Genomic DNA, 13,765 nt, shown 5'->3' on the forward strand with positions numbered 1-13,765 from the left:
TAATTCAATCCAATTTCTATTACTGTATACATACAATAACTCATACAATTAAAGAAAATATGAGATATGTTTTATTTTGATCGATATACATATACTACATGCTTTTAAAAACTATTTACTAAAGATAAAGTTTCCTCTGTAATTCACAAAATTATGAACATATAAAACACACTATTAATCAAAACTACAGATGCAGTCACATATTAAAACTTACTTTAATGGCCAAACTTTCTTCAAATGTAACCATTTTTTCTGTTTTTTCTTCTAGAAGCTCTTGTAAAGAATCCTTTTCTGAATCCAATTCAGCTATTGTTTCATTAAGAGAACAAATATCTCCTTGTTGATCAATGTTTTCTTTTGAAAGTTGTTCTGAAAATAAAATCATAAAGGATCATTTATGAATCAATTTAATATATAAGCTAATCAAACAAAGCCTCTCAGAAACACACATCCCACCTGGCCAGGGGAGGGGGGACATCAAGATGGCTTCTGTGCACTTAAAAAGGGAAAGAATTTGATCACATGGTTGTAATTGCCATCTTGAGTTTTTTGACCACTACCCCCTTCCCCCAGGGATGCTCCTGCATGAAACCAAATTTTTTGTGTAGAAGCGATGGTTTGGTGGTGTAGCCAAATTGCAAAACTGTTTTAAAGGATATTTCAATGCACTGTATAGATGGCTATATTTGACGAATATTCATAAACTACCATTTAAATTGCTACAACTAGACTACTAATGGGGCCCATTACTTGAAAAATACAGTTCTGTTGTAGCTTTATCTGCATTAGTTCAAGTATGTTTTTTAAGCCCAATTCAGAATGCTGATTATCACTATATAGTTCAGGCTTTCCAAGGAGCTGCCTGCTGCTATATATTTTTGATCTCCCATTAAAATAGATTTCCCCTCAAAAAGCCTGCTTGATTCTTTCCCACTAGCCACTTAGCAGCAAGTAAATATTTTGTTTACGTGTTTAATTAAAATTCAGCAAAAAAAAAAAAAGAAGTTAAATCCAGAAAGAATAACTACTAGAGATTGGTAACTTCCCACTAGCATTTCATAGCATCTTCTAGATTCATCTGACCATTGTTGTGCTAGAATATCTGTAATGAAGACAGACTTTGTAATATCACTGGTGATGCTGTTAGGTCACTAGAGGGGAGATGGTCATTGTTTTGTTACTGAGTTAAAATGACGTGGTAGCAACATTCATCAAATACCTTTAATGTTTAAGAAAGTGCAAGTACTTATGATCCATCATGGATCTCATAGTGACATCACTTGCATATCAGTTTGGTGGAGCCTTCTGGCAAGCCACAAGAGGCTATGCTGCTCATAGATTAACTATCCTGGCAGCAGACCCACAGACATTGTTAGTCAAATGGGAAAACAAGATGATAGGAAGCATGCATTTGTTGCCATAGCGATGAGAATACTTCCTTTTCTGTCAGCAAAGTATGACATGGTTCATCTCTTCTTTACAAAAAACCACCGATTAATCAAACTAGAGATGTTACTGAATTTCCGTCCCAACAGCCCCAAACAGCAGGGATCTGGGTTTTGGCAAGATCTACTAGAAAACCTATAGACAGTTATTCATAAACCACCAGGCACTAGCGAACAGATTGGAGGATTATTTCAGAGCTGTTCAATGAGAGAAGAGCAGAAGTCTAAGCTTAAGAAAAGAAGACAATGGCTCAGAAGATGATTTAACTCTTTTCCCAACAAAGGTCAGAAGCAATCATGGAGAAAGTTAGGCTAGCAGCTTAAAGCACTTGTAATGCCCTACTTACAGGTATAGATGCAAATTATTAATATTGCTATTACTGAATAGAAGGAACAATTGAAGAAATATCTTTTTATAAAAGTTATATTAAAGTTAGCATTCAAATATATATCCAGCAGCTGGATAGCATAGTGGTTAGAGCACCATCCTTTGGTGCAGGAGACTGGGGTTCAAATCCCAGCTGGTACCTACCTTACCAGTAGGGGTACTTGGGCAAAGACCCCCTAGTACTTCACCTGCCTACCTTGAATATGAGAGTGACACGAATTAAGAGAGTCATGCCAGCTCAGACGTCACATGGATTAACAAAGTCTGTGCCAGATGTTGGGGAACCAGAACAATCTGACAATAAGTGGGCTACTGAAACAAACCATACATGGACAAGACAAGAGAACCTGGAATTGATGGAATGCTACTACAACAGTAGACCTAATGAGATGGGATATATGAAACGTATGAGGGAACCTATGGATGGATAAAAGACCTACATCCACACTAACTGAGAAGCCACTAGTTACCCAATGCTTCAACATAGTGAAGAGGAAGCTGCTCTCACAACTTGAGGCAGACCAACTACACATTACATCCTGGACTCAAGAAGACCCTGAAGAACAACTGGATGTGGAGCCAACACCTGAAGCTGGAATGTCACTGTCACCCACTCCGTTACAGAGCACAGCAGCTGATAAGAGGCATAATATCAGAGATAAACCTTGAGACCAATTACCAAGGCTCAGTGAAGAAGTGCCATTGAATAGTATGCTAGAAGATGCCAATAGAGCCCTCACAACAATCCCAACTACCACCCCAACTCAAACCAGTGAACTGGTATATGGTACAGCCACTGTAATCCTGGAGATGCCTGGCTACACAATCAAGAGGAACTGCAGTATATACCCCCCTGGAAAATGAGGTTGGAGGCTCAGATCAAGGCAACTCGGAGAGAGGTTAGTCAGCTGGTGGAACTACAGAAGGGTGTGGAGATTAAAGACTTGGGTACTGAAAAAATACAAAGGCCTGACTCCATCTAAAGCCCTAGAGACTGCTAAACAAAGGTTCATAGCACTAGCTGCCAGGCTAAGGAGATACACTAGAGAAACAGAGGTCAAGAAGATAAATGCCCTGTTCTCCAAAGAACCATCCAAGGTGTACTCCCAACTGCAGTGCAACAACACAGTAACAGCAGAGCCACCAACAGAAGAGTACTGAAAGAACATATGGGAGAAAGAAAAGATATATAACACCAGTGCAAAGTGGCTGCAGGACCTGAAAGCAGACCAAAGCAATCTCCCAGAACAGGAACCAGTCACCATCACAGTAGCAGACATCCAACAGCAGGTCAAGAACATGAAAAGCTGGACACCACCTGGCTTGGACATGATACACACCTACTGGCTAAAGAAACTAACAGCAGTGCATGAACCCCTAGCAGCACAGATGAACCAGCTGCTAGCAGCAGGCTCCCACCCATGCTGTCTAACACAAGGAAGAACAGCGCTGAACATGAAAGACCCCCACAACAGAACAGCATCTACCAGCCAATAGCCTGCCTCCTCACAACATGGAAAGTCCTACCAGGCATCATAGCCACCAAACTACAGGACCATATGGGCCAATACATGAATACAGCTCAGAAGAGCATTGGGAACAACACCAGAGGCTCAAAACACCAGTTGTTCATAGACAGAGCAGTCCCCTGAGACTCAAGATCTAGACCGACCAATCTGAGCACACCCTGGATTGACCACAGGAAAGCCTACAACTCAATGCCACACACATGGACCTATGAATGCCTGGTGCTATACAAAGTCAACAGGACACTAAGGACCTTCCTCAAGAACTCAATGGGACTGTGGAAGACAACACTGGAAGTCAACTCAAGACAGCTCGCACAAGTGGTCATCAAGTGTGGCATATACCAAAGTGATGCACTGTCTCCACTGCTGTTCTGCATCGGCATGAACCCCCTCATCCAGATAATCACAAGGACTGGATATGGATACAAATTTAAGAGTGGAACTACCATCAGCCATCTCCTCTACATGGATGACATCAAGCTATATGCTAAGAGTGAACGAGATATCCACTCGCTGATCCACCTGACACAGATCTACAGTGAAGACACTGGGATGTCATTCAGATTGGAGAAGTGTGGCTGGATGGTAGTAAAGAGAGGGAAGGTAGTTAAGACTGACAGGGTGGAACTACAAGCGGGGCACATATAAGACATACAGACCAGCTACAAGTACCTTGGTATCCCCCAGTCACAGGGGAACCACAATGAGGAGACAAGAAAGACAGCAACATCCAAGTACCACCAAAGGATAAGACAGGTCTTGAAAAGCCAGCTCAATGGGAAGAACAAGATCCAAGCCATCAACATGTACACCATTCATCAGATACCTTGCCAGTATAGTGAGCTGGCCAAAGGAGGACATGGAGGCTGCTGATGTGAAGACCTGAAAGCTCCTCACAATGTACAAAGGTTTCCACCCCAAGTCCAACCCCCAGAGACTGTACACCAGCTAGAAAGAAGGCAGGCAGGGTCTGGTGAGTGTCAAAGCCATTGTCCTGGATGAAACGCAGAACATCCAGGATGGCACCCAAAGATGATCTGCTGAGAGAATGCCTGAGGCAGCAGCAGACATGGGAGGAAGTTCAAGCAGAGGAAGTGCCATGGCAAGACAAGACCCTGCATGGGATGTATCACTGACAGATAGCTGAGGTGGCTGACATTGGGAAATTCTACCAGTAGCTGGAAAGGGCTGGACTAAAAGTCAGCACTGAGGCACTGATCATAGCAGTACAAGAATAGGCACTAAGCACCAGATTCCTAGAAGCGGGGTCTACCACACTAGACAGGACCCAAGGTGCAGACCGTGCAGAGAGGCCTCAGAGACAGCCGAACACACAGTGGCCGGGTGTGAGATGGAGGTAGCAACAGCATACACTGAACAGCACAACCAAGTAGCTGGCACTGTGCACAGAAACATCTGTACAGTATAAGGGCTAGGCGCTCCCAAATCCAGATGGGAGATTCCACAGAAGGTTGTGGAGAATAACAGGGCTAAGATCCTGTGGGACTTCCAGATCCAGACAGACAGACAGATAGGTACTGACCAATCAACTAGATATTGTGGTAGTAGACAAGGACTAGAAGACAGCAGTGGTGATAGATGTAGTGGTGACAGGTGACAGCAACATCAGGAAGAAGGAGTATGAGAAGCTGGAGAAGTACCAGGGCCTGAAGGAGGATGTGGAAAGTAAAGGCCAAAGTGGTCCCAGTGCCGGTAGGAGCACTCGGGGCTGTGACTCCTAAGCTGGGAGAATGGCTCCAACAGATCCCAGGAACAACATCAGAGCTCTCTGTCCAGAAGAGCGCAGTACTAGGAACAGCTAAGATACTATGCAGAACCCTCAAACTCCCAGGCCTTTGGTAGAGGACCTGAGACTGAGGAAGACAGATACTACCCATAGGAGAGAGAAGGGAATATATATACAGTACTATGCAAAAGTTTTAGGCAGGTGTGAAAAAATGCTGTAAAGTAAGAATGCTTTCAAAAATAAATATTGTAATTGTCTATGTTTATCAATTTACAAAATGCAAAGTGAGCGAACAGAAGAGAAATCTAAAACAAATCAATATTTGGTGTGACTACCCTTTGGCTTCAAACCAGCATCCATTCTTACACTTGCACAAAATCAGGGATCTTGTAGGATTAGAGTCAGGTGTATGATTAACCAGTTATACCAAGCAGGTGCTAATGATCATCAATTTCATATGTAGGTTGAAACACAGTCATTAAATGAAAGAGAAACAGCTGTGTAGGAGGCTTAAAACTGGGTGAGGAACAGCCAAACTCTGCTACTAAGGTGAGGTTGTGGAAGACAGTTTTGTGTCACAGGCCATATGCCATGGCAAGACTGAGCACAGCAACAAGACACAAGGTAGTTATACTATATCAGCAAGGTCTCTCCCAGGCAAACATTTCAAAGCAGACTGGGGTTTCAAGATGTGCTGTTCAAGCTCTTTTGAAGAAACACAATGAAATGGGCAATGTTGAGGACCATAGATGCAGTGGTCAGCCAAGGAAACTTAATGCAGCAGATGGAAGACACATTGTGGTTACTTCCCTTTGACATCAGAAAATGTCCAGCAGTGCCATCAGCACAGAACTGGTGGAAACCAGTGGGACCCAGGCACACCCATGTACTGTCCAGAGAAGTATGGCCAGAAGTGGTCTTCATGGAAGCATTGCAGCCAAAAAGCCATACCTCTGATGTGGAAACAAGGCTAAAGGCTGGGAAGCAGTACAAGAAAGTGTCTGCAGGCAAGAGTGAAGCATGGTGGAGGTTCCTTGCAAGTTTGGGGCTGCATTTCTGCAAATGGAGTTGGAGATTTGGTCAGGATCAGTGGTGTCCTCAATGCTGAGAAATAAAGGCAGATACTGATCCATCATGCCATACCATCAAGGAGGTGTGTGATTGGCCCCAAATTTATTCTGCAGCAGGACAATGACCCCAAACATCATACAGCCAATGTCATTAAGAACTATCTTCAGTATAAAGAAGAACAAGGAATCCTGGAAGTGATGGTTTGGCCCCACAGAGCCCTGATCTCAACATCATCATGTCTGTCTGGGATTACATAAAGAGACAGAAGGATTTGAGGCAGCCTACATCCACAGGAGATCTGTGGTTAGTTCTCCAAGATGTTTGGAACAACTTACCTGTTGAGTTCCTTCAAAAACTGTGTGCAAGTGTACCTAGAAGAATTGATGCTGTTTTGAAGGCAAAGGATGGTCACACCAAATTTTGATTTGGGTTTTTCTTCTGTTCACTCACTTTGCATTTTGTAAACTGATAGACATAAACAATTACAATATATATTTTTGAAAGCATTCTTACTTTACAGCATTTTTCCACACCTGCCTAAAACTTTTGCACAGTACTGTATATATTCCACATACATACATATATTCCCCATACACATTCATACACACACACACACACTTCTTAGAATCTACTCTGAGACTCTTTCAGTCCAAACATATAATATAGATCCTCTAAATTAAGTAAATAAAAATCAAGAGCCAAACAGTAAAACAATCTTCCTTAATGTGGACCCTTGAAATGTAATGACATTACAATCCCAGAATTCCCAGCCAGCTTTCTCATGCTGAGAATTCTGACTAGGAATTCTGTGAATTGTATTTTGAATACCAGATGGGGAAGACTGATCTAATCAACTGAAGTTTGTTTTTGTAGTTGGCAATTTCACTAAGTACATCTGCATTTCCACCTGCCTCTTATTCACTTTCCTAGATGAAAGTTCTGGAATGAATGTCCAACTGTCAAGTGCAAAAACACACTTTTGTAAAGACATAATATACTATAAATAAGTTGCTTTGGCAACCAATTTTGGCTGAAATGTGGGAACAGATAAATAATAGAAATCACAGCACAACAATCATATTAATTGTAAAAGTAACTTTAGTTGCAAAATGCCTCCTCCTACCACTAAGAACCGCATAAAAGAAATTAAGTTCAGTTTGAAAAACAAATATTTAATATTATTTCAATAACATTGTATTCAATTGGTTCTTATTTCACTAATTTGATTTTTCTAGAAAAGTAATATGACATGAGGTGACAAGAGGAAAGGGCATCAGCACATGTTATTAGTTCAGGTTTTTTTAATTGTATGTAGATAATTAATTATATCTATTTTTCTGGTGTTTTAAATAATAGAATCTAAGCAGCTAACAAAAGCTAGCATATAGCATCTACAACAAAATAATAAATCTCAACAAAATATATAGACATAATCCAACATTCAATAACAACAACCACCACCAGTGCCATCATACATCTCCAAGGGGAAGTGGGGAGTTGCTGATAATTGTCCAGTACCACTGAGTCCAAGGCCAGCTCATTGAGGAGGGAGCACACCTGGGTTCTCTTCAGGGATCTGGCACCTCCATTTCCTATCAGTCTTTCACCATGGCCTGGACCCAACTCCCTATCTCCTCCCTGGCAGTCTGTACTAGCCAGATGGAGCAAGGATCAAGCCTACCAGTGACAGAGCTCATCTCACCAAGGACTGTCAAATTCCTCAGGATCAACATTTTCTCAGATGACAACCCAAGGTGTTGCCCCCATCAGTTCTTTGGACTGTACAAGACAGCTTCCTACTTCAAGTGAATGAGAGTGATCAAGGTGATCAGCTAACACATTACAGCAGCAACTTCATAATTCTTTAATCAAGTTTTAATAATATGCATAATGCTTTATGATGGTAATTATTATATGTACTGTGTTTAATTTGTTTTGTGCCTTATTATTTTTATTGTGAGGCACTTCTGTGCCATTTTTTGGTGTAAAATCAAGGCATCTATCCATCCATCCAATGAATCAACAAAAGAGTTTTTTCAGGGGTTTTCAAGCAAAATTCTTAGTAAAAGAATTTGCAATTCATATATAATAAAAGTGACATGTCTAAAGCTAAAAACAATTTTTTATTTAAAGGTGTTATTCAAACGTACCAATTTTTTCATCCAAACACATAATTTTCTCTTGAGTAAGTTGTAACTCATATTTTTTCTTTGAAAGTTGTCGCTGTACCTCTGCAAAGTTATGTTCTATCTTTTCATTCAGTATGCTGAAGATTAACAATAAGGACATTTAAATTAAACTTTGCACACAAATTTTCAGTACCCATAAAAACAACTTAGTGATAAATGAGAAGGACCATATCATTGCTTACAATAGAATAAGCAGTTTCAGACATAAGATACTTTAGTGGTTTATAGTATCATCCAGCCATCACTGTTGTGAAATATCACTAATAGAGACAGGCTTTTTATCACCACAGTGCTGACTGGATGATGTTATAAATTGATAGTTATTTTGCCACAAAGAGTCTAAAAATAAATTAATTAAAAAGGGAGTCATCCTTAATATTCAAGTCAGGCACCTATATATTTAGAACTACAGTATGAAATGAGCTCCCACAGTCAATAAAATGCAAAATAGAATATACATTATCACATTTTTAGATCTGACAATTTTTTACATGAAGAACAATTTGCATCTAGATCTAAATTAAATGAATAACATATTTACACATGTACACGATTGTTTCAATCTATTTTCTTTACCTTAGTGAAGCATTAGTTGCTTTCTGTCTATTAAGTTCACTTTCAGAGTCTACTGCCCTTCTTGCCAATATTTTCATCTCCATTTCTACAGACTCAATAGTTTCCTTCATCAATGCTGTCTTTGATATTTGTTCTAATCGTTCATTGTCAAGCTGATAAAGAATCATTAAGAATTACAGACAATTATTTCACTTTCATCTGGTTACTTCAATTTTTGGATTTTCAGAATTTCTTATAGAAGAAAAGGTCTCTTTTTTTCTAGTGTGACCAAAGTAAATTTCCTCTAAAAGCAATCTTCCCATCACAAATTGGAGTATGCTTTAAGGACAAACATAAGGGACCAATATTTGTCTTAGAAAAAGCCTCTTGCATTGAATTACTTATAAGCTAACTCTACCATGGACAGAATATCTGGCCAATTATTCTGCTGGCAATTTCCACAATAGTGAAAGTATTGTTCTAAGGTGGCATTTGTTCTTTCAGTTTCTCCATTCAATTGTAGATGATGGGCATCGAGAGACGTAGAGCTTCACATCTAAGAGTTGAAAAAGTGCTCTCCAAAGACCTGCTGTGAATTGTGGGTTTCTGTGGAGTCTTTGGGGTTCTCTGAGCTTGGTTGTTTTCTTGCAGACATCTTCAGAAGATGTTACCTAGTTGGGTAATGAAACGTCTGCAAGAAAACCAAGCTCAGAGAACCCCAAGGACTCCACAGTTCAACCCTGAGCTATGTATATTATCTTCTATTGTGGGTTTCTGTCAGAAATCAAATGATTATCCAAGCTATTGTTCTGTAAAACCTTTGAAATTACAGACAGGTAGTCTCAGAAGGGAGGCCATGACAAGGAATGAAGTGGGCCAATGATATTCAGGTATTTCATATATGGCAGGTCACTTATAAAGTCCAAACAAACTATCCCAAGGCCCTTATGCGGAGGGGAGAGATTGTAACAGTCTGAGGCATTGCATGGCAACAGATATGGCATAAAGAAATGTAACTTTTGACATCTGCTCCAGCAAGGCCCCCAAAAGCCAGAGAAAAGGGGATGAGTACTTTTTGGCTGGCTCCCATGACAGAATTGCAACATTTCCTTCCTCAATTCAGTCATTCCAGCACAATTCTGCCCACTCCCTGGAAAAGAGGGAGAAAGATGGCAATAGGCCCACTACAGTCATCTATCTAAGACTGCAAATAAGAACACTGTTCTTGCTGAACACAGATTCAATCTGTGTTCACTTTCCTTCCAGCTTCAAAAGTTTCACTGGAGTGGGGGCAAATTTTTCAGGGCACAAGATGGAAGCTGAGTGAAAGGTCCCAATTCTGAAAGGCTTCCTTGATGAACAATAGCTCCTTGTTAAAAACACCAGTTTATCTCCACTAGTAGTAGTTGCTGAGAAAGGACATGCAGGGGAGAAAGCTACCCCAAATCTCTGGAACAGTTTTCGAGAAGTGCAGTTCCAAGATGAAATCAGAGCTGCACAACAAAGAGATGGTCAGGATGACAGAGAATAGAACAAGAAGTGAATGCCTTTTGGAGGTGAAGAAAGGCTTGTTGGGCTTCAGAATTCCACTTAAAAGGAATCCCCTTTCTGAAAGGATGCTCAATGGTGTGAGCTGCAGAATTGGGAATAAATGTACAATCAATATACTGCCAAGACCTAGGGACTCTTTTCCAATCTGAACTACGTTATCCACAAATCCAACCACACAGCAACAAAGGCAGTTAAATGTTTATGCCTCTCTTTCATACAAATCAGATTGTAATTCCCTCTGAGATCCAATTTAGTAATAATTTGTCCCTTAGGCAATCATTCTGATTTTGGAAGTGAGGGGAAGAGGTTAATGGCACCTAATGGTCAGAGAGTTCAAGAGCAGATTACCCATAGGAAGCCATCTTCTTGACAAAAAAGTCAAGTTAGTAGGGTATACTTGCTGTGAAGTGGCAAGTGGTGGGGGTTTCAGAATTTGTGGTATGAGTCTAGCATCAAAGGTGATATTATCAGGATCCCATTTAATATTTGGATTGTGAGCAGATAGCCAATCTAGTCCCAGAATTATGAGAACATGTAATGCGGAGGCTAAACAGAGTTGCCAGAACTCAGTGGTGGGTTACTTATTTCTTTTGCAAATTCATATGGCCATCCATCTTAATGAAATAACTCTGGGTGGCAAACAAAACATAAAGCAAAATATACATTTAGAAACATTTAGAAAATAGTAAGAGACGCCAGGCAAAAATAAACTCTTTAAACAACTCAGAAGAAAACACACATTGACCCTAAAGCCAGAAGGAAGAGCCAGGTTTTTAAGTCCTTCTGAAAGGCCAGAAGGGTTGAGGCCATCTGAACCTCAGAGGGGAGGCTATTCCACCGGGCAGATGCCACAACAGAGAAGGCAGAGGTTCTATATTTTCTGTGATGGGCCTGGAATGTAAATCCTGGCCATCAATACAAACAGGAGGATGGATGGACAGAGTAAGGGCAGCATATTTGCATGCAAATCCAATAAATTTACCTGTGGCACCACATTCTACTAAGGTTTGCAGGTTAGCGTGTGTCTGCAGGATAACAGAAATGACAAAATATTGATGTGTAGTAAGGTATATCTAGACTTTGATTTTTGGCTGCCTCCTCAGGAGCTAGAAGAAAGTCATTTCCCAACATGCCTGATCAGAAGCTAATAAAATCTCCCCTCTCTTGCAACTGTTACATATTCCTGATGTTTTTTGGGAGTGGGGGTAAACAGGGTGTTTCCATGCAAAGCATCAAGGTTCTTCGTAAGATGGACACTGGCTTTGTGTGTAGCTGAACAACTTTCCTCAGGCAGACAAGAGAGATATGCTGGAGCCTAGCTCCATGAATTTGACTCTTGAAGTCAGAGATATGTGGCTGGACAGAGGCAGGGAGGCATGGAAGTGAGTAGTGTCATCTTTCCTTCCTGTGCATAGTCTCTCACAATTTTTCAAGTCTTCTGTCAGCACTGAAGCAGACCTGGATTAATGCAGTTATGGTGTCTGGGATGTTTTGACAAATTAGCTCATCTCAAGTTTCTTCTGACAGTTTCTCTCTGAACTATCCAATTAATCCTCTTTCATTCCACTTTACATCCTAAGCAAGCAGCTGAAACTCAGCAGCATATTCTCATATTGAACTCCTAACCTGCTTTCCAATATGCAACAGGTAGTTGTCCAAATCCAGGCTGACTTAACTCAGAAAAGGGTTTGCCTATTTTATAGTTCCTTCCACCATTAGGTTAATTATAAATCCTGCACAGCTGTATAAGGTAAGAAGTCATCAGTTTCCAGGGAGATGCATAATTCACATTGAGTGACGAGGTAGTAAATGTGCTTGGTTTTCCCATTTTATTTGGCAGAGGAGCAGGTGCACCTCTTGGATAGCCACAATGGCTGCCATTGCAGCTGTACCAGCAGCTGAGGAAGAGGCAGCCTAGTGTATCACCGAGAAGGACCTACCTGTGATGATTAAATCTGCTGGGCTAATTGGTCCATTCTGGTAGCTGTTTGGTTCTGATACTGGAGTAAGGCATTGGCTGCTTAGTCAATAGTCAACAGAATAGGGTCAGAATCAATTGTGTTAAGTTTAGATCTCTAGGTAATGGCTCTTCTCTTGTAACAATGGAGTAGGAATGGGCAATCAAGTTGTCAGGTTCACTCACAAGAAGTTGGCAGCAAATTACTAATGTCCTGATCTTCTGTGGCTAAATTAGTTTCCATAGCAAAATTAGTTTCCAGATGCATTTCAGCTAGATAAGAATTTTTACTGCAGGCAAGGCTCAAGCCATATGAAATTTCACAATGCAGCCATAAAGATGTAAGTGTTCTTATACCACCAGTACCATCTGAAGCTTTTCCTTCCCACAAATTAACAGACTCTTCATACAGGTAGTCCTTGCTTACTGACTGCTTCATTTAACAACCGTTTGAAGTTATGATAGTGTAACAAAAATAGCTATGTGGCCAATCCTTGCATTTACTACTACTGCAGCATCCTGTGGTCATGATTGCTGTTTGCATGTTTTGCAACTGGCTTGTGACAAGCAGTTAATAGAGAAGGCAGAAGTAAAATTGTAAGTCACGGTCATGTGGTGTTTCACTTAATGACCATAGTGATTTGCTTAACAACTGAAAGAGTTGTTGTAAGCCTGTTGCAGTCACGCTTTGCTTAGCAACCGGAGCACTTAGTGATGGAGTTGCCAGTCCCAGTTGCGGTCACTAAAGGAGAACTACCTGTATCAGGCTGAAGCTGAGCAGTTGTTGAATGTTTATATAACTGTCACCTCTAGCCTGAGAACTTCTGGCTCTTAGCTTGTTTTGGAGTCAGTCTTGACCCCTGGCAATTGCCTGGACAAGTCTGTACAGTTTTCTTGGCAATGTTTTTGGAGGTGGTTTGTCATGTCTTAGGGCTGAGAGTGAGTGGCCCAAAGTTACCTAGTTGGCTTCCATGCCTAAGGCAGGACTAGAGGTTGGGTCTCCCCACTCCTAGTCCAGTGCCTGAACCATTAGACCAAATTGGCTTTCAGCTATTGGCTTACTTGTCATAATGAAGTTGTACAAAAAGGTATTTCAATATATCTTGCCAAGTTTTTATATCCATACATTTTAGCTACTGGTAAATTTTAACATTTATCAATATATTTCAAGAACATTTTTCTTACGCTTTGAATATTTAATTCCAGCTCCTCAATTCTCTGCTCCAGGTGAGCTTTCTCATTCAATGCAGTGTCCTGAGCAATCTATATCAAACAAAAATCATTAAATTATTTTTCAGTGTCTTAAAATTTAATTTAATACACTAAATCTTTG

General features: G+C 40.6%; 1 protein-coding gene across 2 annotated transcripts in view; it reads right to left on the bottom strand.

Moving 5' to 3' along the window:
* TSGA10 (testis specific 10) overlaps positions 1-13,765 on the bottom strand; it is a 57,235-nt gene that overhangs the window by 19,532 nt on the left and 23,938 nt on the right. For both annotated transcript variants that reach the window (XM_088145031.1, XM_088145030.1), the window contains exons 8-11: positions 13,618-13,695; positions 8,946-9,097; positions 8,331-8,446; positions 215-369 (exon numbers count right to left, since the gene is read on the bottom strand). In XM_088145031.1, the coding sequence (XP_088001157.1) occupies positions 215-369; positions 8,331-8,446; positions 8,946-9,097; positions 13,618-13,695 (501 nt within the window). The remainder of the gene's footprint in view (positions 1-214; positions 370-8,330; positions 8,447-8,945; positions 9,098-13,617; positions 13,696-13,765) is intronic.

The sequence above is a fragment of the Python bivittatus genome, unplaced genomic scaffold, assembly GCF_059951505.1.
Source record: "Python bivittatus isolate LINGU-HERP-01145 unplaced genomic scaffold, Pbiv_v1 ctg000350_np1212, whole genome shotgun sequence".
Taxonomy (NCBI): Eukaryota; Metazoa; Chordata; class Lepidosauria; order Squamata; family Pythonidae; genus Python; species Python bivittatus.